The 23,148-nt window shown below is 44.3% G+C and overlaps 1 protein-coding gene across 7 annotated transcripts in view; it reads right to left on the reverse strand.

Moving 5' to 3' along the window:
* Window positions 1–23,148, reverse strand: part of FGGY (FGGY carbohydrate kinase domain containing) — a 395,835-nt gene that overhangs the window by 67,014 nt on the left and 305,673 nt on the right. For 6 of the 7 annotated variants that reach the window (XM_087445838.1, XM_087445839.1, XM_087445836.1 and 3 more), the window contains 2 exons: window positions 18,331–18,451; window positions 12,185–12,279 (listed from right to left, as the gene is read on the reverse strand). In XM_087445838.1, coding sequence (XP_087301964.1) covers window positions 12,185–12,279; window positions 18,331–18,451 — 216 coding nt within the window. Of the gene's footprint in view, window positions 1–12,184; window positions 12,280–18,330; window positions 18,452–20,578; window positions 22,187–23,148 lie in introns of those variants that run through there. The other variant, XM_087445835.1, reaches the window with a different exon arrangement.

A 23,148-nucleotide genomic window follows, 5' to 3' on the forward strand; every position in this document is an offset into this window, starting at 1 on the left:
TGAGGCAGCTTTGTTTGGGAAGCTGGTTGAAGGAAGGAGTAGTCAGGGAAGAGAGGCGAAGGGACATGCCATCCATCTACACCGCTGGGTATTCTCAGTTCTACCGCTGGGGCAAGCAACATCTCCAGAAAGTTATAAACCCTGGTGATCCTTAGTCTGAATTCAAGTTGCAATGTCATGCTCTAGGCTCTTAACAACGTGGTATATGATGAATTCTTCTGCTGCTTCTGTGAACGTTCCATGGAAGGATTTGTAGGTTAATTTTTAAAGGAATGACAATTTTACAATTTGGTACCAGGGAAAATGTGGTCTCTTTTGGAGAACTGGTATAGTTCCTTGACTCTGTGAACACTATATGACTTGACATATTTCCAAGTTTTGTCTTGGCTGCCTGAAAGCTCAAAGCAATCCCTTTATTTATGGGTCAGAGACCCATACGCCAAACCTGTCCCATAAATCTGTTTGGTTTGGCACTCACCAGTCCAGGGTTACGACAAGTTGAATCTCAATGTCCTTAGGCAGAGTATACATTCTCCAACCTGGTACATAATCAAATCATCTTGTCCTTTCCTGCTATCTTCCCATGTTTATATGGGTTACCTGGCAACTGAAGGCATATGTTTTGAGGACCCTCTAGTCTAAGTGGTTGCTGTATTTTTCTCTTTCTAGAAAGTTTCTGACTTATCAATTTTATTTTGCTTAGTTTTATTCTACTCAGTCATTTATTATAAGCTTCCTCAGACCCTTTATGGAAGTGGAGTATGAATGATAAGCAAATAAATTGTCTTCTTCCCTCAGCAAAACTTCCAGGATCAGTGTAGGCAGCTGCACTCCCACTGTGTCCAAGGACTGACCATTCCTGGTGAGTCACTCTGGCCTGCACCCCCTGCCCCACCTGCTACAGGGTGACCACAGCCATAAGCTCAGCCCTCCCATTCCCTCTTCCTCACTAGTGAGTGAGGGGCCTGGACAAACAAGTGGCATCTGCCCTATCTCTAGCATGTAACATGGACGTCTAGCTCCCAGTGCCTCCCAAGCCCTGGGCTACCGGGATACGCAGAGGGTGGGTCTGGAGCCAGGCCCCCTGAGTTTAGACCCTCATTCCACCACTAACCATGTGTGTGACATGGGCCAGCTTATTGGCGTCTTGATGTCTCAATTTCCTGCTTTATCAAGTGCGACAACGATACCACCTACTTCACAGGTTTGTTGTGAGGATTAAAGGAATACAGGAAATAACATTAGTACTTTTATGTGTGGCAGGCATTGTGCTAAATGTGCTGTCATTCAGAGAATCTTGGCAGCAACTCAGTGGAACTGAGGCTCCCAGAAATTAAGTTCCTTGCCCAGCCAAGTTCGTTACCTAGCTAGTCATCCATGGCAAAGAGATGCCATCACCCTGGAGCCTGGCAAGGTGTCTTAGAGGGCTACTTTCTCTCTTCTGCCCCATTTGATCTCCTCTTATCCTGCCCACAATGGATGCAGCTCACTTACCCTCTTCCAGCCCCCATACCTGGCATGCAGCTGCCACCATGCCACGTAACTGAGGCTCTAGCAGTCATCACTAATATGTATGGTGTTGAGCCGAGATGGAGAGATCTGTGCAGGGCTGACGCACAGATTCCTTTCTCTGCTTTCAGAGAAGGCACTCCATTGCAAAGTCAAAGAGCAGACCTGGGGCACACAGCCCCCCTCCCAAGTTCCAGCTCCATCACTAGCCAACCCTCCAAGGCCCAGTTCAAATGTTGCCTTCTCAGAAGGACTTTCTCAGCCCTCGAGACAGTGGAAGACACTCCTTCCTTGGTGCTCCGTACCTCATTGTATAGCAATTGTAGTTTAATAAACACTGTTTCCCCTTACATGTACTAATGTATTTATTTCTTACGAGTTGTGAGATAACATATGTATGATGCAGATATTACAGTTATCTTTTGATAACTATACAGATGCGGCTCTGAGGCACAGAGACATTAGGTAACTCACCCATGGTAAGTGTTAGAGCCATGATTTGAGCTCAAGCAAAGCCCCATGGTCTTTGCCATACACTTAATACTGACTGTTTCATAACCATGTCTGTCTATGTCCACCTCCTTCCCACTGGACTGGGAACTCTGTGGGCACGGAGATGTGTTTAATTCTTTGTCCTGCTACAATCTAGGACTGTCCCTGTCACATGGCAGGCTCCTGCTGATGAACGCTGTCTTAAAAAATTAAATAGGGAGCCTCATCATCTACTTGAGTCAAGGTCCACACGCATGCCTTCTCCAGATCTCGTCCACCGTCCTCTGTCAGCCCACTCTCACAACCCAGCCATCTCCAGCAGCGCAGAGCAGAAAATGCATCCTGACATCACAGGAAACACCTGAGTAAAAGGTGCATTAATGAGGGCAAAAACAAGTCAGCAGAGTGATTAATTTGGCCTCCCCTTCAATATTATGTTTACACAAGTTGATTATATAGCACTTAATTACTAATTTGCCCTACTTAAACCAAGAGTGCTTTTAATTTTTAATGAGATAAGGGAAAAAGATGCTTTACTTAGTGAGGAGCAGCTACTTTATCTCCTTCTCTTGTTTTGCCCAGCCAATTAATAACATTTCTAAGGAAATGGATTCCTCTCATGAATTCTTTCTCCCTATCTTCTTCCCACTCTCCCAGGTTTAAAAAGAGAGGGAAAAAGGCAAAAGCCACTTAGAAACAAGCTGACTTTGCCTTCTGATGTGGCTAGCTGGGCTGGAAAAGGGCTTGTAAAGTGCAGTAACATGGGACCCCTCAATGGTGCTATCCGATTTTTTGGAGTTGGAGTGTGTCTGTTCCCAGAAACCACGACTTGGTTGTTGCTGACAACAGAGAAAACAGCCATGGGTCTCCAAATAAGACAATTCCCCTATAATCTGCATTGTTTCCTGGGTATTAATGTCAGATAATTTTACGCACGGCCCTGGGGCAATCTAGATATAAAAACAGCACAGACATTGGAGTCAGATCTGGACTTGGCAGCTGTTAAGACCATGGGCATGTTACTTCAACTTTCTGAGCCTCAGTTTCCTATCTGTAAAAGTAAGGTGAATAACCTAACTTGAAAGAATTAAATGTCATCTAAAGTACCTTAGCACAGTGCCCAGCTCAGAGGAGGTGCAGAAAAATATTAGTCTTTAGCATAAGGTAAGGTAGGAAAATGAAAGCAGGGAAAGGGTGTCCCTTTTGAGGACTCCAGCATGACTGTCATTATCTGCAGAGCTGTGCCATCTAGATCAGGGCTACTCAAAGGACAAAAGGAGCCTGCCCCATTATGCAAACACGCTGACTCCTTCATTGAGAACATCTTGCTAAGAACAAAATGTCATAATTGATTTATATTCTGATCCAAGTTCCTTATCTCTTTGCAAATCTGTAACAAACCATTCACAGACTGGCCTCTGGTCCGCAGACCGCCCGAGCAGCCCAGCCCGGATGACGGCCTTGGGCATCTGCACGTGCTCCTCAAGATCCCTCATCACCGTCTCTGGCCCCCAGGCTCGCTTGTACTCATTACATCAACAAGCTCGGTTGCCTTCTGACTTTGAGTCCAGCCAATGGGGAGCCTGGCAGCAGATCAGAGAGGAGGAGAAAGGGGTCAATAACCCAGCTGATTCAGAAGTGCCCACACAGCCCTCTGTCCTGGGGTTCCCTCACCTCTTCAGGTCCAGCTGCTACCAACCCCAGGGTATCACATCCTCCCTTGTGATTTGTCTATGCCCTGGTCCACAATTTTGTAAACAGTCCCTCTACTAAACTCTCTAAAATTATCCTAATTTGAGGGTGCCCTCTGCGGGGGCCTTGACTAACACAGTGACACTTACTGTGCATCTAAATTCTAGTTGGGGTTTTGTGAAAAAATACTAGTTTTGTGAATAATGGCAGTCACACTCAGCCCCAGAAGAGTCTGTTTCTCTTTGTGATGCAGGTAAACCATCCTCAGCTTTGAAATCCTAGGCTCGGCCTTGGATTCTGGCTCCTGGCTCCTCCCCTTTCTAGCCATTGGCTTTGGTAAGTCACTTAACTACTCTCTTACCTTGTTTCCTCATTAGTAAAATGATGATGATAACGGTATAGAAAATTTCCTTATACACAACTTGTACATGGTACAGAATTTTAAAATGTTCAAATTTCTTGGATATGCATGATTAGAGACATGCCACTTAAGCTTCTGAACCCATGGTGCTTTCTTACAGTTCACTGCAGACTTCTTGATCATTTGCCTCAATGCTGGAACCAAAACTCTTTCACAGACTTCAGTAAGACCTCTATACCTTCCATGACTCTGAATCAAACTTTGTCCAGTGGTATTTGGTATGTATGTGTATACATGTGTGTATGTAGTCACTTTTCAGGGCTTTTTTTTCCCAATTACAGAAAATTTCTGATTTAACTAAAGGTCTTGTCTTCCCTCATCTCTTATTTGGTTCCATAGCTGAATTTACTGTGTTGGATATTAAGCTTATACAGCATGGTTCTGCTCTTCATGAGTTATCCTAGTATAAAAGGAAAAAAACCCCCAACCTATTCATTTCCAACTTACTCCAACAATGAAGTTTATTACGAAAAGTAAAGGCATCAATGATAATTATGAGGAATTAATTATTTACAGGCATTTGTTTCTACAGAATAATCTCACATATTTTTTTCCGATTTGCACCAGTAGGAAATGTTGTCTTGAATAAAATGAAATCAAAGAGTTAGGCAAATTTGATTTTAGAAACACAGTTCTGTAACCCTTCTAAGTTTCTGAAGGACTCAGGAGATGTTTGCCATTGATGGCTTTTACAAAAGCCCAGTTCTTAAGTTCCTGAGTAAGAACAGCAGGGGGAGGGGGCATTCGGGAAAAATGTTTGTTAGCCTAAATCTTTGTGTTAATAACAATACTATAAAAAGTGTCTTCCAATTAAAGGTCTTATTTAGTTAAAGTGCTTTTTTATATCGACCTCTATAAAAAGTAAATGGCAGACTATGATTAAAAGCAAATAAATAAAGCAAAACAATACTGGGGAACATGGTATGAAGTCTTCTCCAGGCAAAGAAATTAGAAAATTTCCAAACCAAAGAGGGTTTCTTTCTTTTTTTTTTTTTCTATATCCCATACTCAACCAAGCAGTGATGACAAATGTATATGCTGATATTTTCTACAAACCATACTACCCTGTGAAGGGCAGGGTGAGTTGCCCTTCTGAGTTGCTACATTGGAATCTATGCCTTTCCCAAGCAATGGACATAGATTTACTGGAATATAAAGAGCATGGTTTGATGGAATAAAAAGAGCATGGACTTTGTATTAAGCAAGGTCATATGACGTCTCATGCTTCAGTGTCCTCATCTGCACAGTGGGGACTGTCAACACCCACTGGTTGCTGCAAGGATGCTATGAATGACAAGGGATGGATAGTAACAGGAAAGGAATAGGCCTCATTCCTGGATCACCTTGTAAGGAAGAGGAGAGTCAAATGTTATACATCTTACATATTGAAATTATTTCCTAAAAATAGAATTCAAATTTTTAGCTAATGTTTTGTCTTTCATATCCATGGTGCTATTTTTACAAATTAGATTGGAATACGGAGATTTTAAATTAATTAGAACTTGAATTTTTTTTTTTTTTTTTTGGAGAGGGAGCAATTCTTGAAAAGATAAGAATGTACTGTTAACCAGGTGTGGCAAATAAGTACAATGTACAATGAATGTTAGGGCCAGCATCACATTCTTAATTTAATCCTTCTTTGAACTATTAATTACCATTCCAGGGTTTTCTGTTGGCTTTCTACGAGGCATTGACAAATGGGACAGGACACTTAGAAAATTCAATCAGAAATCTGAATCTATTTAATTAGAAACCAGAATCTCATATCTCCAGAAACATACACTTAAGCAGCAAAGGGCAAAAGCCTACCAAAAAAAGTTGATAGTATCAGGACCATGCATGAAATGAATAGGATTATAAGAGGCCTGGGGATGAAAACTAAATGCAAGCAAAATTCACAGCAAAAGACTCCTTGTACACAAGGCATGTGAGCCCTGAATTTCCATACACTACTGGTGGGAGTACAAAGTGTTAAAATGTAGCAAAATCCTACAAGTTGGGCTAACTTTCTTTCTTTCTTTCTTTCTTTTTTTTTTGGTGAGGAAGATTAGCCCTGAGCGAACCTCTGTTGCCAATCCTCCTCTACTTTATATGTGGGACGCCACCTCTGCATGGCTTGATAAGCAGTGCGTAGGTCTGCGCCTGGGATCCAAACCTGCAAACGCTGGGCCGCCGAAGCGGAGCACGCGAACTTAACCACTAAGCCACCGGCCGGCCCAGCTGGGCTAACTTTTTGACCAAATGATTATCCCTCCATAATTTATTTTATGGAAATAATTTGGGGTGTGTGCAAAAATGTAGCTACAGAGATGTTAGTTGCAGCATTCTTTACAACAATGGAGACAACCTAAATATTCACACCTAGGGTACCAGTGAAATAAGTCATGGTCTCTATATTCTATGGGGTAGAAAGTTATGAAGCCTACAGAAATGACAAGTAAAGATGTTTATTATATATTTTTGGGTGTGGGGGAAGACTACAAAATAGTATGCATTGTATGAACACATTTTTGTAATTTAAAAAGTATAAAATGATTTAAAAATCTGTACACAAAGACTAGAGGATAGAAACCAGAATTTTAAATAGTGGTTATTTTAGGGTAGTAAGATCAGTGTTTTCATATTTTTCTTTCAGCTTAACTGAAGTTTCTTATTTTTTTCCCAATGAATATGAATTATTAGCTGTATTCCAGAAAAAGCAAAAGCAAAAGCAAATTAAGTTTGAATGTGCCAAGAAATGGGATGGTGTCATATTTCTGAACAATTTATTATATATCAGTCTTTCCAAACCTCCAGAACCTAAAATCATGTTAATCAGCTTTACTTTGAAAAATGTAAAACTGGTATTTATGGTGACAGAAAGTCAAACAGAACTAAAATCACAGGAAGTTGACTCTCAAAATAAAACAATGGAGACATATCGTATCATATACAAAATCACAGGCTTTGAAGCACATAATAGGTAATGAATATAACTGGCTCTAAATGAAGTGAACTTCATGAAGAACAGAAGAGGCTTCCACTAAGCCATGAGGATGTGCAAGGAGTGACCTTGAGGGTGGACCACTGCAGTCCGCGTGGATGGTTTACCTTGTGGGCACACGTTACACTCACAGCTCTCGACTGGCCACTACAGGGATTGGTTGGCAGACACAGGAGTCTGTCTGGAACCTGATGGGGAAAGTTGATGGTGGGAGAGCGTGGAGTCAATGGTTTACAGAGGTGGCAACCCTCACACCGCGGGAGGAGACAGGGTTTTGATTAATTGGTGGATTCTAAGGGCTTATTTTCTTCACACTGGTTCTCCTCTTAAAATGACTGCTGAATTCATTGGGTCTCTCCTCACGCCTCCTTTGCTAATTTTTGCTTTGATGCTTCCTCCACTCCCTTTGTTTTGGGAGAGCGAGTGTCAAGATGAAGGGCACTGTCAGAATTAAAGCTCATTTTGTATAAATAGTCTTGGAAAAAGACTGTCTTTTAAGATAAGAAATTACAGAAAGCTAATGATATCTGCAGGGGGCCTAAAGGAAGTAGAAAGTGAAAAGCCATTCTGATTTTTACCTCTTTGCCATTTGACTGAGTTTTCTCTCATAGCATCTTGAAACCGGTTTCTTGGTTCATGTGTCCTTTGCATTTCTTAGAACCTCTCTATTGTCTGTGCTTAGAACATGTAAGCATGTTGATATTTCATAAACTTATTTTTTCCAGTTTGTTAATTTTCCAGGGCCTGGGAGCCTACAATATTGTTACAGGATGCTCCCAACTTCTAATTATAATTATTTGCTTTCTAGGATATTCAGAATAGAGAGGATCACTTTGGAATGCACAAGGAAGCAATGGGTGACTTTCTAGGGATGGGGGAGTGGTCAGACGGGAAGGTCACAGAGGTCAAGACTGCATGAATTCCACACTCCTACGAATAGAAGGAGGGAGGAAGACTCCCTTCCTTGCATGTCCTCCCACTTATTCAACAGCTGAACTTTTACCATGAGAGTGGCATCTCTGTGGTTTGATTCCATTTGATTGATTAAGCTGCAGGTATAAAGATGACCATGACATGATACTTGTCACACTGTCTAGCAGAGACACAGTTTTGAAAACTACTAAAAGAAGACTACTATTTCTGGAGAGGAACAATTCTTTAAGATATTATTAGTCATTCCGTTCTTTAATGCAAGTGGATGGCTGTATCAGTACCATTTGTGAGATCCTCATTTGAAAAGGGAATAGTAGGAAGACTTCAAATGTCTGAAGGAAGGGAAGGCAGGAAAGGGCAGGGGAGAGAGGGAGAGAGGGACTATGAGAATGAGAATATGAATGGATAAAAGAACAAGAGGTGGAAACCAGGAATTGTCGGCAGGTTTCAAAATTTGGAATAACAATGGACCTTGTACTTGACCGATCTCTCTCATTAACACCTCACCAGAAAATTCCATCCACTATCCCTCTCCTTCCATTTGAAAAAATTTCCCCAGAACTGAAATAATATAAAAGTTTGCAATAGCTGTAAGTAAACTCCACACCTGTAAGTGCTGATCTGTTGTTATAACCAAAGGAAGGTATAGGCCTCTACCGTAGCAGAAGTCATCCATTCATGGGCCTCCGAAATTGGGAAACCCTGTCTCCCCAGGCACGCAGGCCTCTTCCCTAGGTCTGCAGCCTGAGTCTTCTGGACTCTTCCTAGCCTTTCCTTCATCTGAACGAGATGACTTTGGCCAGGTCTACCAAGTTTGCCTATCTAGATAAGAAGTGAAATCCTTCATCCAAGGATGTGTGGTCTATGAGAAGACAAAACATCTGTCTTGCTAGAATTATTGAGTTGCTGGAAGGAAGGAGTGGCAGGCACCCCGAAGACCAAGCTAGGATCTTTGAAGTTCAAAGAAAAAACTGTATTGAAGTTCAGGTTGAAAAACATGAATCACAGGGAAGAAGCAATTCTATTTCAACTCAACTTGCCAGAATCCTGAGCTGGTCTCCAGGCCTGGGGCACATAGGTTGGCGCCTCTTCTTTGGAGAGTAGTGAATGAAGCTAAGTCTACGTGCATTTACACTTCCAAAGCAGTTCCAAACATAGTCATTATAACAATGTTGATAATTATATCCGGGGCTCTTGGAGGTCCTTGGAGCTTTCAAAGGCTCTTCATCGCAACAGTCCCACATGAGTGGGAATTCTTCTTATTTAAACAATTTTTTTTAAAAAAAGAAATACAACAAACAAATAAAACAAGAGCCCAGAGAGGCCAAGTGACATTGTCTGTAGACGTACAGCAAGCAAGCATAGAATTCTCTCACAGACTACATGGATTTCCTCAGGCTGTGATGACAGATAAGACCTCAGGTCTATCCCAGCTGCGGGCTTTCTCTGCTAGGTTACAGTGACTCCTAAAACCACTCAGGAGAGGCACACACTTCCTCGGGTTGAATGGGAGACATGAGTGTGTCTTTAAGATGTTGTGAGCCTTGCAGCTGCTACTTAAGTCACCAATTCCAACATTCGATCTACCGCATCTCAGATTCCGTTCCAGAAGACTGACAGAAAATCTCACGTAGTGAAGAAGATGCTGGCGTGGAATGAAGCTCAGTTTTCACATAGGGGAGAATGTGCGTGGACTCCTCCCGGAGCTAGGAACTCCAGTTTTGACTAAGATATCACTGGGGTGCCGTTAAGTCATGGCCCGAGCATCTGATGGAGCATTTTGTCCTACTCTGTTTGGGCTGCAGACTATCTCCTGATTTGTCACCAATGACATTTCTTTTCAGAAAATACATAATTGAACATTTAAGAAGCCAAAAAATATTTTTAAAGAAAAAAAAAATCAAGTAGAAAAAAAATGAAAGTCAGGATAAAATATAGATCCAGAGAGACCTTAGTTTCAATTCCGCTTCTGCCCCTTATTAACTGTAGCCTTGGGGAAATCACTTAAAACCTCTCTGAGCCTTGGTTTCCTCATATATAACACAAGGATAAAAACGTCTATCCCACAGGCCGGGAGATTGTCAAGATTAAATGAGGTGTCTTAGTGTCCTCGGGCTGCCATAACAAAATACCATAGATTGGGTGTTTAAACAACAGAAATTTATTTTCTCACAGTTCTGGAGGCTGGAAGTCCAAGATCAAGGTGCCAGCATGGTCAGGTTCTGGTGAGAGCCCCCTTCTTGGCTTGCAGAGGGCTGCCTTTTTGCTGAGTCCTCACATGGCAGCGAGAGAAGGTTCAAGCTCTCTGGTGTCTCTTCTTATAAGGGCACTAATCTCATCAAAAAGGTCCCCCCTCATGACCTCATCTAACCCAAATTGCCTCCCAAAGGCCTCAAATACCATCCCATTGTGGGGTTATGGATTCAACACGTCAATTCTGAGGGGACACAAACATTCAGTCCTCATCTGAGGTAATGTAGGCAAGGCCTTGGTGAGCGTCCCTACTGTTCTGCTTGAGCAATTACTATTTGTCCCAGGAAGGGCAGGGCGTCTAGTTGTGAGAACATCTTCATAAGTTGATACATTAAAATAATAACTGACGAGTCATTGACATTTCAACAATAAATGCATATCTTCCTGCGATGTTTCTGAAAGAGCACCAGAAAATCCAGCGAAAATTGAGAATTCAACTCTACCATCTTTGTTTAAAAACTTCAGTTAAAATCCATAAGCGTCTATGAGTAGATTCAATTCTTGGGAAGAGATATTTCACAGGCATCAATTCCAGAGGCTTGGATAGGGGTAGTGCACCACACTTCCCAAAATGTGGTACAGACACTGGGATCAGACTTTCGCATGTGTCCATTTCTAACAGTGTACGTTCTAGTTCTGTGATCTTTCTGGGTCTCTGTTGCCCATGTAGGTTGTTACAGGTATCAGGAAGATTATATGCAAAGCACTTAGCATAGTTCTTGGTACATAAGAAGGTCACAATAAACAGACTCTAATTACTGGACTACAGGTGGAAAACCTGGCTCCTAGTCCTGACCTTGAGACCCTGGGCAAGTCATTTAAGCTCTCTGACGTTCAGGTGACCAAATATTCTTGAACTCTCAGTTAAGACTTGGGAGCCAGACTTCTTGGTTCCGGCATTTACTAGCTGTTTCGACTTAAGCCAAAGTTATTTAACTTCTTTAATGCTTTAGGTTCCTCAACTATAATATGGGATTAACAGAGCTGGTGTAGGACTAAATGTGCATTCTTGATCCAGAGAAAGAACTTATAATGTGCTATTGATTATTATTGCAGATAAAGAAATGGAGTGGAGAACAGGACGGTCAGGTCACAGAGCAGCAGGCGGTCAAGCCAGGATCTGGGCCCAGGCATCAGACTCTGGCGCCTGTGCTCTCACCTGCCCCCTCTACCGTGTCTCCACCTCTTTGTAAACCTGCTGTTAATACTATTATTTTACCACTCAAAGTCTCTCCATAAAACCCATGTGTGAAATGTCTTTTGCAATTTGGTGGTAGAAAAAACTTTGTCTCCCACAAGAAACTACTATGTTTCCCCTTTCTGAAAATAAGAATTATGCAACTTATCATGTGTTCTTTTTTGTCTTGGCTGCCAGGAAGCTCAGCGTCAAATTGTATGCTCAATCACGTCGCCAAGTTGTTTCCTTCTGCCTGTATCTTTGTTCCTTATTTTCCCTTTTAATTCCTTTTTTACTAAAATTTTCATTTGTGTCTCTTATTGATAGAGGCCTCAAAGGTATTTGGAAAGTGGTGGGTGGAAATGAAATAAGCAAACGCAAATCTGAAATTTACATTAAAAACTTAAGTTTTAAACCTTACCTGTTTCACTTGCTAAAAAGAAAAATGGTCAAGGGGAAATTTAAAAGAAATAATTTGAGCTATTTTAAAGGAGAAAAAAGAACACCAACAGAAAAACAGAATGACCAACACTAACGGAGGCCAAGTCAAACGAAAACTGCAATAAATATGTCTGAGGCTAGAAGCATCTGTGCTTTCCCTGGCTGGAAGCTATCATTTCTTAATTATATCCTGTGTGTGTTTTGCAAGATGTGAGCTGCTGTCAAGAGGAAGGACAGGCTCAGACAGGGGAGGGGCCACGGCCCGCCCCAGGTCCTCACATACCTGTACAGAAGCGAAATCCCCCGAGGCACAGGCACCCAGAATAGCAGCGCCCACAAGAACGGACTCCACCTCTTGAGACAGGATCACTGGCATGCCTGCACGGGACAAGGCCACACCTGGGTTAGCGAGCAGGGCCAGGGCAGTGTGGGGAGCCAGCAAGCGGCCCCAGAAGCACCAACACCTGACGTGAAGGCAGCAGCATACCTCCTTCCCACCACCGCAGGTCCCTGTTGTTGAGGATTACCTGGTTCTAAAGGGTTATCACGGGCTCATGTCTGCTGGTGCGGTAGCCAAGCGTCCCACAGGAGCCATCACGCCTCCCTCCCTCCCCCACTCCCTCCCTCCCCGCCCCCCTCCATCTATCTCTATCGATACATATATACCAACTCCTGAGACCTTTTCGCCCAGGTTTCCCAGGCTTCTGCTACCTGCTACCTGCCAACTGGTTCAAATTCAGTTCAACAAACATTAGGAGCTTTGCTGAGCCCAAGAAACACAGAGATGAATCAGACTCTGTCCTGCTGTTCAGGTCTCAAAGGGGAGATGGATGAGACAGAGATAAAGGCCATGCAGGGGGTTGGTTCTCTGAGGTGCACTAAGAAGAGGGAAGTCGTAAGACAGGGTGTGATTAATTCCTCCAGGCCTCCTATCTGTCTCAGATATGAGCCAAAGCCCTTACCACGGCTGACAAGGCCCACCAGGACGGGTACCACTTCCCCACCCTGATCCTCTTCTGCTCTCCTCCCGGCCACATTGCCCTGGCCTCCTTGCTCTTTTTTGAATCTGCTTCAGGGCCCTTGTCCATGCTCTTCCTTCTGTCTGGGTCACTTCCTTCCAGATGTCCACACGGCAACTCCCTCTCCCTCCTTCAAGCGTGTGTGCAAAAATCCCCTTCCCAGGGCGGCTTTCCTGACCATCTGATTTCAAATGACAACTCACAACACTCCTCATCCCCTCTCCCTCTCGTCATCACTTCCCAACATTGCCTCATTACTTGTCTTCTTTGTCATCTGGTTCCCCTGCTAGAGCATAAGCTTCATGAGGCAGGACTTTGTTTGGTCCACTGCCGAGTCCCCGGAACTGAGACCAGCATCCAGTACATGGTACGGGCTTACATGATGAGAGGACGAATTCCCGGTATGGGGCAGGGGGAACCACAGTGGAGATGAGGATAAAGCAGGCATTTGAAGGATGCGGAGGGTCTGCCCGGCAGGAGGAGCCCTCCACACACCAACTCCCAGAGGTCGAGGGCTCACGGGGGGTTGAAGATTACGAGAAATAATTTAGAATTCTTGGGATTTTGTGTATATATTTATATATGTATATTACATATATATAAATAAAATATATGTAAACTATACATACAAACATATTTGCTAATCAGGAGATGCAGCAAACTCACAGAGCTAAGCTCTGTGGCCAGACGTGTAAAATCTTCCTCTACTCAAGACATTACAGTTATTTTTCCAAAGACTGGATTTCCCTCCTTCTCTCTTCTGGGAAGCCCTCCCTGATGCATTCTCCTCTGCACTCCCACCACCTCCTAACCCATCCTCCCACTCCAGGGTGGGGTCAGCTGCCCAGCCTCCCCAGACAAAGGGGGCAGGGAACAGAGTTCCCACACACATCCCAGAGGACTGAGGAATCCCAGTCCCAACCTGCAGGGCCAGCGCTGAGACTGCTGGCAAGTATCAGGTGGGCAGGGTCTCTGGGAAAAGCTCAGACCTGGCTCCACCAGCCCTGTGTCCTTCAGCAAGTCACTTAAACCCTTTTAGCCTCGGTTTCCCCATGTGTAAAATGGGGATGATAATAAGACACACCACACAGGCTTGCTGTGAGTATTAATGGGAGATTAGCACATGTTCCGGTCTACGGTAAGGCCTTGAGAATGGTGGGCACTACTGTAGAACGAGCACTGAGGGTGAGCGGATCCCCTCTACAAGAACTTCACCTGGGCTGGAAATAAACAGTGGGGAAGGGACAGGGCAGATGCCATCAGCCACCCAAAGGAGGACAGACACCAGGCCACACTGAAGGGCTGTGCTGGCCAAGTCCAGAGAGAGCCCTATGAGCCTTTGCAGAACCTGGGGATCCTGCAGATGGGAGTAAGACTGTGACCACCCCCAGGGGCCTGGGACTTTTTAGAAGACTGCATCACCAAATGCCCTTCACCTCTCAGCTCCTCCTTACCCTCACTCACTCTGAGCAGGGAGGAACTACTCACAGTCCCCTGCCCTTGGGAACTGGAGACCAGAGTCATCCTAGTGAATCCCCCATCAGCTCTCAACTTCAGCCCAAAGTGCTCCAGAGCCAGACTGCCAGGGTTTGAATTCTGGCTTCTCCGCGGACTTAGCTGTGTGATCCTAGGCAAGCTACCTAACCTCTCTGTGCCTCAGATGTCCCATCTGCAAAATGGGATTAAAATTCCACCTACCTCAAGGGGTTGCTGTGAGGATTAAAGGTGCAGTATAAGTAAGGCACTTGAAACAGCGCTTGGCTTACAGAAAGCACTAAATTAGCATTAGCTGTTCTGATTCTTAAAGTTTCCCTTATCTCTGAGGTCTCTCCTCACCCCTATTACCCTGGGTAGAACCAACTCACTGCTTCCATCTGCCCCTCAGGTCAACCTCCCCTCTTCCCTCCCACCCTCCCAACCTGCCCCGGGGCCTGGGACACCGGCCTGTGTGGACCACGTCCGTGGCCCCCTCGTCCTCTGGCTGCATCCTTGATTGAGCCCCTCAGTCTCAGGTTGGTGACCCTCTGCCCTGGCCCCTGCAAGCCTGGGGATGGTGAGACTGTGCGCAGCCCCAGGGTGCTGCTGGTGGCCGGGGCTTCCCCACACCCTGCCCGCGCCTCCGTAAACAGACCCTTTATTCAACTTTTCTCCAGTTAATCCAATTGAGTGTGGCAGCTGTTCCCTGCCTGGACCTGACTCATAATAACACCCACGTCCTCCGGGTCCCCACTGGACTCTCTGGATATGGGTCAGAGCACTGAGAGCACTTTTTCTGTTTGTAATGACCCTCTGGCAGAACATTATTGTTCTTCTTTGCATCTCCAGGCCAAGCTCAGAGCTTGGTGCACTGGGGTGCTCAGAGAAGGCTTTTGAGTGAATAAATGAAGGAACAAATGATTAACATAATGAATAAGACAGAAAAAGGGAAACCCCTACTGAAACTGCCAGTACTAAAAAACAAAATTGAGGGAGGAACATTTAGTCCCAAGTCAGTGGGAGAACCTACAATTACTTAGTGCACACCAAGTACTTCTTGAAACCACAGTTGACCAAATGCCCGTGGGACAGGGAGGGTCCTGCTCACGGAGAGGACGTTTCCCCAGTTGGCAAAGCCCTACTCTCCCTGCTTGCACAGAGCAGGCTGTTCCCCAAATGGCAAAGATTTGCTTACAAATATTAACCTGTTTTTTCCTCAAATGTACCTCCCTATCTCAGGCATGGGGCTGCCTTGAGGAAGAAGTGAACTAATATGTATTAAATACCTGCTTTAAGCTAGGCTTACAAATTCGCGAGCATTTATTTCTCAGTACAATCTACGCGAGGGAAATAACAGTACGTCTATCTTTCAGAAGAGGGAAATGAGGTTCAGAGAGGTAAAGCAACTTGCCGAGAGTCACAGAGCTGGTCCCCGGCTCTTTCTATTAGTCAAAAGAATCGTTCAAACTCCGTTGTGTTTTTCACATGTATTCCTGAAAATCATGTACCAGGTCCATGGGCCTCTCTAAGTCTTTCTTTGCAGGAAAACTAGAGCGATTACAATGTTAAAAGGCACCAAAGACTCCCCCCTCTATACCCACTGCTTGTGTACGTGCCTTTGACAGAAACAAAAGCAAATGTGTTCTTTTCTCTGAGTGCGGCTGAAGGAGAGGAAGCAGGCATCTCTGCCTGGAATGTGAGCTATTTTATCTGAGGCATTAACGAGTTTAGCAGAACCCAAAGCATCTAAAGGCAGACGCACTTTGCCATCACTTCTCAGGCACAGGCTTCCCAAGGCCGAGGAATTCCAGGCCAAAGAAAAGGCCCTTTGTTCGGAACTGTAACTGGTCCACAGTCAGAGACAAAGGGTCCAGTTTCCATCAGAATCCAAATAACGATTAACAGCCTTTTCATTCAACAGCTTGAAGGAGAACAGTTTCCAAAGCAGAACTTTCTGTGAAGCCACTGCACCCGGGCTTCTGAGTCAGCTCAGGGATGCCAGGCCTGGAAGAAGACCCAGTTTCACAAAGGCCAGAGCGGCAGTGCTGAGTCAGGGCCCGGGGTCACTCGGCTGCCCTGCTCTCCAGCCCTGTTTTCCATCACCTCGGGTGATGTGTTAGCCAAGGCTGATTTTATCTCCCCTCCGGCATCCAGGTAGGAAGTCTCTGTGGCTATTAGAAGGCTAGAAATTGGAAAGTCACTCAGATCAAATTTTAAGCCTGATTCTTATGTGAACCAGCTAGCTGACTTTAGATAAAATGTAGTTATGGTATTTCTCCCCGGGAAAATTACAAGGTAATCTGGGCTCCTTTTTATGTCTTCTGTCTTTCTGCCTCAGAATGGCTCAGTTCCATAGGTTTTGGACACTTCAGGAAAGGAGGTGTCATCATCACATGGTTACAAACTGGGCAGAAAAGTCGAGAAACCTGGGTCCACAGCAGAGTGGAGAGGACACTGGGTCTGGACACCGGGGTTAGCATCCTGGTCCTGCCCCTTGCTGGATGCTTGACTTCGGACAGTCAATTTAATCCACCTCCTTTATCCTCAGTGTCATTGTCTGTAAGATGAGGGCATCGATTTCTACCTTTTGGTGGTGTGTGAGGATTAAATGTATATAGAGTGATTCACACTGACACACAGTGGGAGCTTGGTTACTGGTAGTATTTTCTGTACCTAACATCCTGATATATTTACCCTTAGACTGTGTGCTCCTTTATACTGTCCTCTGGCTTGTTTCTCAGTCTACCTATCTCTAAGATAGGGATAAGTAACCTATTTAGTTTGATCTCAAAATGGCAGGGTCACCTATACCCATCACATCTGGTAGGGCCCTCATCTACAGGATCTGTGTCACCTGGAGGGGAAGGGAGACATGATGAGGCAGAGTCCGGGGCAGAAACCTTGACCCACCCAGCTGTCAGAGGCAAGAGATCATGATGAATGCAGGTCAGTGTAGCGCGCGCTCATACCAGGCTGCAGGAGAGGCTGTGTGTGAGCAGTGTCCAATCTGCCCCTACTTCCCTCCCCTTGCCCTGCCCTGCTGCCTGGCCATCTTGGGATGGGTCCTGGGAGGGGACATCGGTCTTCAGAAGACCCTGGAGGAGAAGGGAACAAGAGGCATGAGGGCGCCAGGTCCAGAGGGACGGAAGTCCAGGCCAGCCTCTGGGACACCAGCAAGCCTCCCGCCAATGGGGTGCCTTCCTTGGGGCCAAGGGGTGTGCACCTCAGATCCTGCTCTGCTTTTGTCTGCTCATATCACAGAGGGATCAGCCCATTACTCTGGATTCTTTCCATCTGTGTCATGATCCCTATTCTGATGAGCTGAGAAGGAATCACAGGATCTTGGGGTCTTAGGACTCAAATTTCCATCTCCAGCCAGACCCACAGTTCCCACAGCAGCTGGGCTCTGCAATCTTTCTTCAAGACTGCTTCCTATCCCTTCCTCCAGACCACTTGCCCTGCACCATCGCAGGTCCAAACCAGGGCGAGGTGCCACTGTGTTTCCGTAATACCCTGTGCTTTTCTCACTCGGAGCTCTTGCCACACTATATTTAATATGTCTGCTTGCTGTTTGCCTTCCTCAACAGACCCTGAGCTCCTTGGGAGCAGGAATCAGGTTTTACTCATCTCTATATCTTGTGTGGGTTATATTTTCTCAAAACTGTTGAGTAAATGCTTGAATCAAGACCTAGCCCTTGCTAATCTCTCTGGTCTCATTTCTCACCATCATTCAATAGTTGGATTTGCATAGATGTCACTTTCCCCATCATAACTACCAAGTCATAGTTATCCTAAGAAAAAGGACATTTTAACATAAATATTTAAAATAATCTGGCACACCACCTGTAGCCTCCTATTCTCAACCCTGTCCAGCCCCTGGCCATGCCCATTTGCTGCTGAGCCTATGATGACCTTCTCTCCTCCTCAGACTTACCAGTAATGTCTGCATGCATCTGGACAAAAAGGGGATTCTTGCTCAAGCCTCCACATAGGAAAAGAGTGCTGACAGAGTGCCCTGCTGCCTCCATGGCCTCTATAATGAGGCGGGTTCCAAACTTAAAGGGAAAAAGAGAAGAAAGCATCAGTATGGGAGCAAAGGGAAATGATACGGAACATTTACCAGTGTTTACCCAGTGCCAGAAACTAAACTAAGAGCTTTACATACACTATCTCAGAAGGCTGGACTCAGACAGATTATGTTGCCTCTGATCACACAGTTAATTAAGTTGCAGAGTGGGAATTCCAACCTGGGCCTGCCTGACTCCAAATCCCTTAATTACTACACCATTTGCTTCTGTCAGTAGTTACACAACATTGACAAAAACAACTGACAATGTTGACACAGTTAATACTAACACAGTTTATTCAGACACATATTTGATGAGTGTCTCTTATGGCCCAGGGCCTCTATTAGGTGCTAGGAATGGAATGATCAGTAGCACTGCTCTGAAAATAATAGTCAGTGGTTCCTGAGTCAGTCTTCCTTCCCTAAATAGGAACTCAACTCAGTAAAAATGGCTGATGCTTGAGAAGAGGACAGTGCCGTAGGGTCACCAAGGTGAATCTCAGTTTAGAATTATTTAGTTTTGGCTAGGATATTTGAACAGCTAAAAATAATAATTTCTTTGGAAGTTCAAAAACTAAAAGTTCACAAGTCATAATTTATTTGGGATAAGGATTTATAACAAAAAGATGCACTGTGACATGACATTAGGAGGCAGCCACATGGTGATGTTTGAGAAAGTGGCTCCAGAGAGTTCTGAGGAAGAGGGTTTTTGGAGGAGAGAGAGACCTTGAAATGTTTAGAGAGTGAGCAATTTTGGGGGATGACAAAGTCCTAGATGTGACACGGGAGTGAGTTGCTGAAGTAGAAGGAGGTCAAGGGAGATAAGGAGGTCAAGGATCTGAGAGGCCACAGATGGTGCAGCCACGAAGAAGAAGGTGGGGTTTGGGCTGGAGCACAGACCTGAGCCAATATCACAGATTGAGTGTAAGTGTGACACTATTGCTGGGAAGTTGGTACCCAAGTGCACAGAGAAGGAAAAGAAGGTGGCTTAGCTTGAGGGCATGCTATCAGAGGCTTAACCAAAGTAAAGGAAAAGGGTTTGGGAAGTGGTCAGGATATTCCCCCGAGCCCCAGGGGGTGGGGTGTAGGGCAAGTGAAGCCTCCTTTGACAACGCTATCTGAAGAGCTGTCTCCCTCCCCCGGGGCCTAGGGGTGCCCCTGGGAGAGACGGTGGCTAAAGGGTCATTCGGAGACCATGGGGCATGAAATCCTGACTGCTGTGGAATAAATGATGAAGGACAGGGCAGTTCAGAGCAAAAGCACAGAATTTCCAGCCCAGAGGTCTTCAGGGTTTGTTGAAGCTATTAGTGAATCTGGTAAGAATATGGATTAGGTGAAACTTGGGCCACCAAAGATAATCCACAGATGTAGTAAGTTAAAAAAAATTAAAACATGTTGTAGCATATAAGGCTAGACCCTGCTTATTGATTATGGCTGATTTCCCCCAGATGTTCTTTCTTAAGCTTTTTAGGGGTCATGAACCCTCTCGAGACTAAGATAAAACATATTGACCTCCCCAGAAAAAAGTCACATCCAAAATAGTATTGTAAGTAATTTCAGGAGGTTTACAGATGCCTTTACATCCACCAGGGATCATTTGGTCTCCATGGACTCCAGGCAACCCTAGTTTACTCCAGGGGCATGAATCTGCAGTAGCTGAGAGTATGGCTTTTGAATTCACAAAACCTAGAACGGCATTAAGGCATTTCACCTTTTTCTTGAATCAAACCTATACCTAACCTTTCTAAGACTCAATTCTCATTTTTTAAATGGGAATACTAATACCATATTCATTCACTCGAAAATTCTATGGATTGTCAGAAATGTTAATATGAAAAAGAAATTTAAAATGCATTCTTAGACTTGATGAAATTGATAAAATACAGTAATATCTATCTTTCAAGGCTGCTGCTGTAGACAGTGTATGTAAACTTGTAGAAGAGTGTTGAGCACATGGAAAGTGTTTAGAAATGAGAGCTTTTCTGGTTATTAGCTATATGCTAGGCACTTTGCTATGCGCTTTAATATCATCTCTAATCTTATGACAAATTCAAAAACTGCATATTGTTATCCCCATTTAGGAGTTACATAACTTGCCCAAGGCAATGCAGCGTGTATGGGGGGAGGGTAGCTGCCTTCCAATATGCATGGAAATGCCATGCAAAATTGGTATTTCTGATATTTCTAAAACCAGGGAGCCCGGGCTCATGTGATTAGCCAGGCTGAGTGGAGGGTAATGCAATGCCCATTCCCTGGGAAAAGGAAAGAAAGGATCCAAACAAGAGGCACTCCCTCAGGAGGGGCCGTGACAGCCTGTTGCTCCCCCAAGTGGCATTGTGGGCTGGAATTTCCCACTTGGGGGGCAGTTAGTTACAGGGCAGCCATTTGGGGCCCCAGACTCCACTCTGAAATGCTCCACCCTCCTTAAACGCCCTGCTGAAGGACTTTGTGCTAAAATGATTTTGTGCTTACCTTTCTGGAAAAAATGTTTTCACAGAGAAATTTAAATTAAAATTAGGCTCTTCCACTGGGAATGTACAGAACCCAATGCAAATCAAGAGACTTCAAATGCAAATGGTACTTTTTAAGGGTCTATTCTGAAAAGAAAACTAGACATGAACAGGCTATGGATAAACTGGGTGTCTGACAGGTCTTTCAATTACGCGTGATCGAGAATTTTACTTCATGGCGAGTTTCGCACAGTCCCAAGTTAACTTCATTACAGTATCTCTTTAATGTCATTCTATGCCTACAAAATACCAACCACAGACGTTACTCTAGAGAGGCATTTGTGTAACTTCTCAACAACAAATAGGTGCTAGGGCCATTTTCAGAGCCAAGGAAACAAAGTTTTTTTTTCAAGTTGAACATCATGGGAAAATATCTGTTATTAGAATCCTTCATTAAAATGCACATTTTTGCCTAAAAGATCAGCATACCCAGATTCTTTTGCAAAACAGACTGAACTGCTCACAATTCAATTGACTCCACAACAAAGCCTTATTGAAAAATCTGTCTTAAATTGCCTTCCCTTCATGGTATTACAAAGGTCATTAAGACAATGGACAGAATAAATATGATAGCTTTTAATATATGTACGCACATCACATGCAAGATTGATCTGCCAAGTGTGTGGTATTTGGGAAAAAGCTGCACCCTACTCCGGGCCTGCATTAAGTTGAACCTCATTTATACATTCTTGGACTTCTGCTACAGTGTTCTTACCAGGAAGGGGACCTCTGTGAGACAATCCCGGCCAATTTAACCATGTTTCCTAAGATGTGTCAAGTCAAAGCTGTTCTTGGGAATGCCTGGAAGCTTATTTCATCCATGTAGCTTTTACAAATAGGTCAAAGGAAAACGCACCCTGGTGAGGTGGAAAGAGCAGAAGCCTGGGAGTGAGATGGATAGAGGTTCAAATTCCAACCCCATTAGGCACTAGTTGTTTTCCCTGTCGGTAAAATGAGGGCCATCTCAGCGACTCGCAGGGTTACTGTGCTAAGCCACAGGTGGGGAAGGCACACTTTTTGGTGCCTGCACAGAGAGCGGGTGTCAATGAGAGGGAACAGTCAGTGTCATCAGGTGATGGTACGCCTCGGCTCATCCGGTGTGGCCTTGTTCTTCACGTCCACTTCTTAGCGTGGACTCAGAAGGATGGGCATCATACAGCTCTGATTTTCCAGGAGAATTCATTTCAGTGCAAGCGATTCATTCCACTATAAGACTTTTAATACAATGACATTAATAAATCAGAAAATAAAAGTTCCCCAATACATCATATATCTAGTTTTAGTTTAGAAAGTCATAGGTTCAAATCCCAGCTCTGCCACTTACTAGCTGTATGAAACTGAGCAAGTTAACTAACCTCACTGAGGCTCAGGTTTCTAATCTGTGGAATGGGGATTACAATACCTACCTCATAAGGTAAAGTCAGATAATGTGTATAAAATATTTAGCACAGCTCTTGGCACATAATACCCCAAAACTATATTACTTATCATCATCATTACTGTAAAACAGGATCACTAAATAATTGCCTTTACTAATGATGTACATTTTTGTTTTCCATTTTCATCTTACTAATCACTTCCTCCATTTTGATACATGTCACAATTGTCTGTTTTTTTTGTGTGTGTGTGAGGAAGATCAGCCCTGAGCTAACATCCATGCCAATCCTCCTCTTTTTGCTGAGGAAGACTGGCCCTGGGCTAACATCCGTGCCCATCTTCCTCCACTTCATATGGGACGCCGCCACAGCATGGCCTGACAAGTGATGCATCGGTGCATGCCCGAGATCCGAACCTGGGCCGCCAGCACCGGAGAGTGCGCACTTAACCGCTACGCCACAGGGCCAGCCCCCAGTTGTCTGTTTTTGACCCAGTTCCCAGGAATATAGCAGGCTGACTGATTTCACTGAACTGGCCAAGCTATTCAATCTATATGACAATTGCCTGAGGAAGATACAGTTAAAACTGGTCTTTATTATAAACTAAAAGGACTGTTTAGTCAAGTTGGCCAATTCAATACTCCCATGCAGCTGCATTAAAGACTGTATGTTCCTTCAGTAGCTGGAAAGCTCTGCTCTCTTATCACGTGGACATGGACCCTGGACAAATCTGAATATAAAAAAAGCACTTTTGTTGGTGATGTGAATATATGGGGAAAAAACACATGTAGTTCTGTTAT

The sequence above is a fragment of the Ceratotherium simum genome, chromosome 22 (genome assembly GCF_057802395.1).
Source record: "Ceratotherium simum simum isolate JZ-2026a chromosome 22, ASM5780239v1, whole genome shotgun sequence".
NCBI lineage: Eukaryota > Metazoa > Chordata > Mammalia > Perissodactyla > Rhinocerotidae > Ceratotherium > Ceratotherium simum.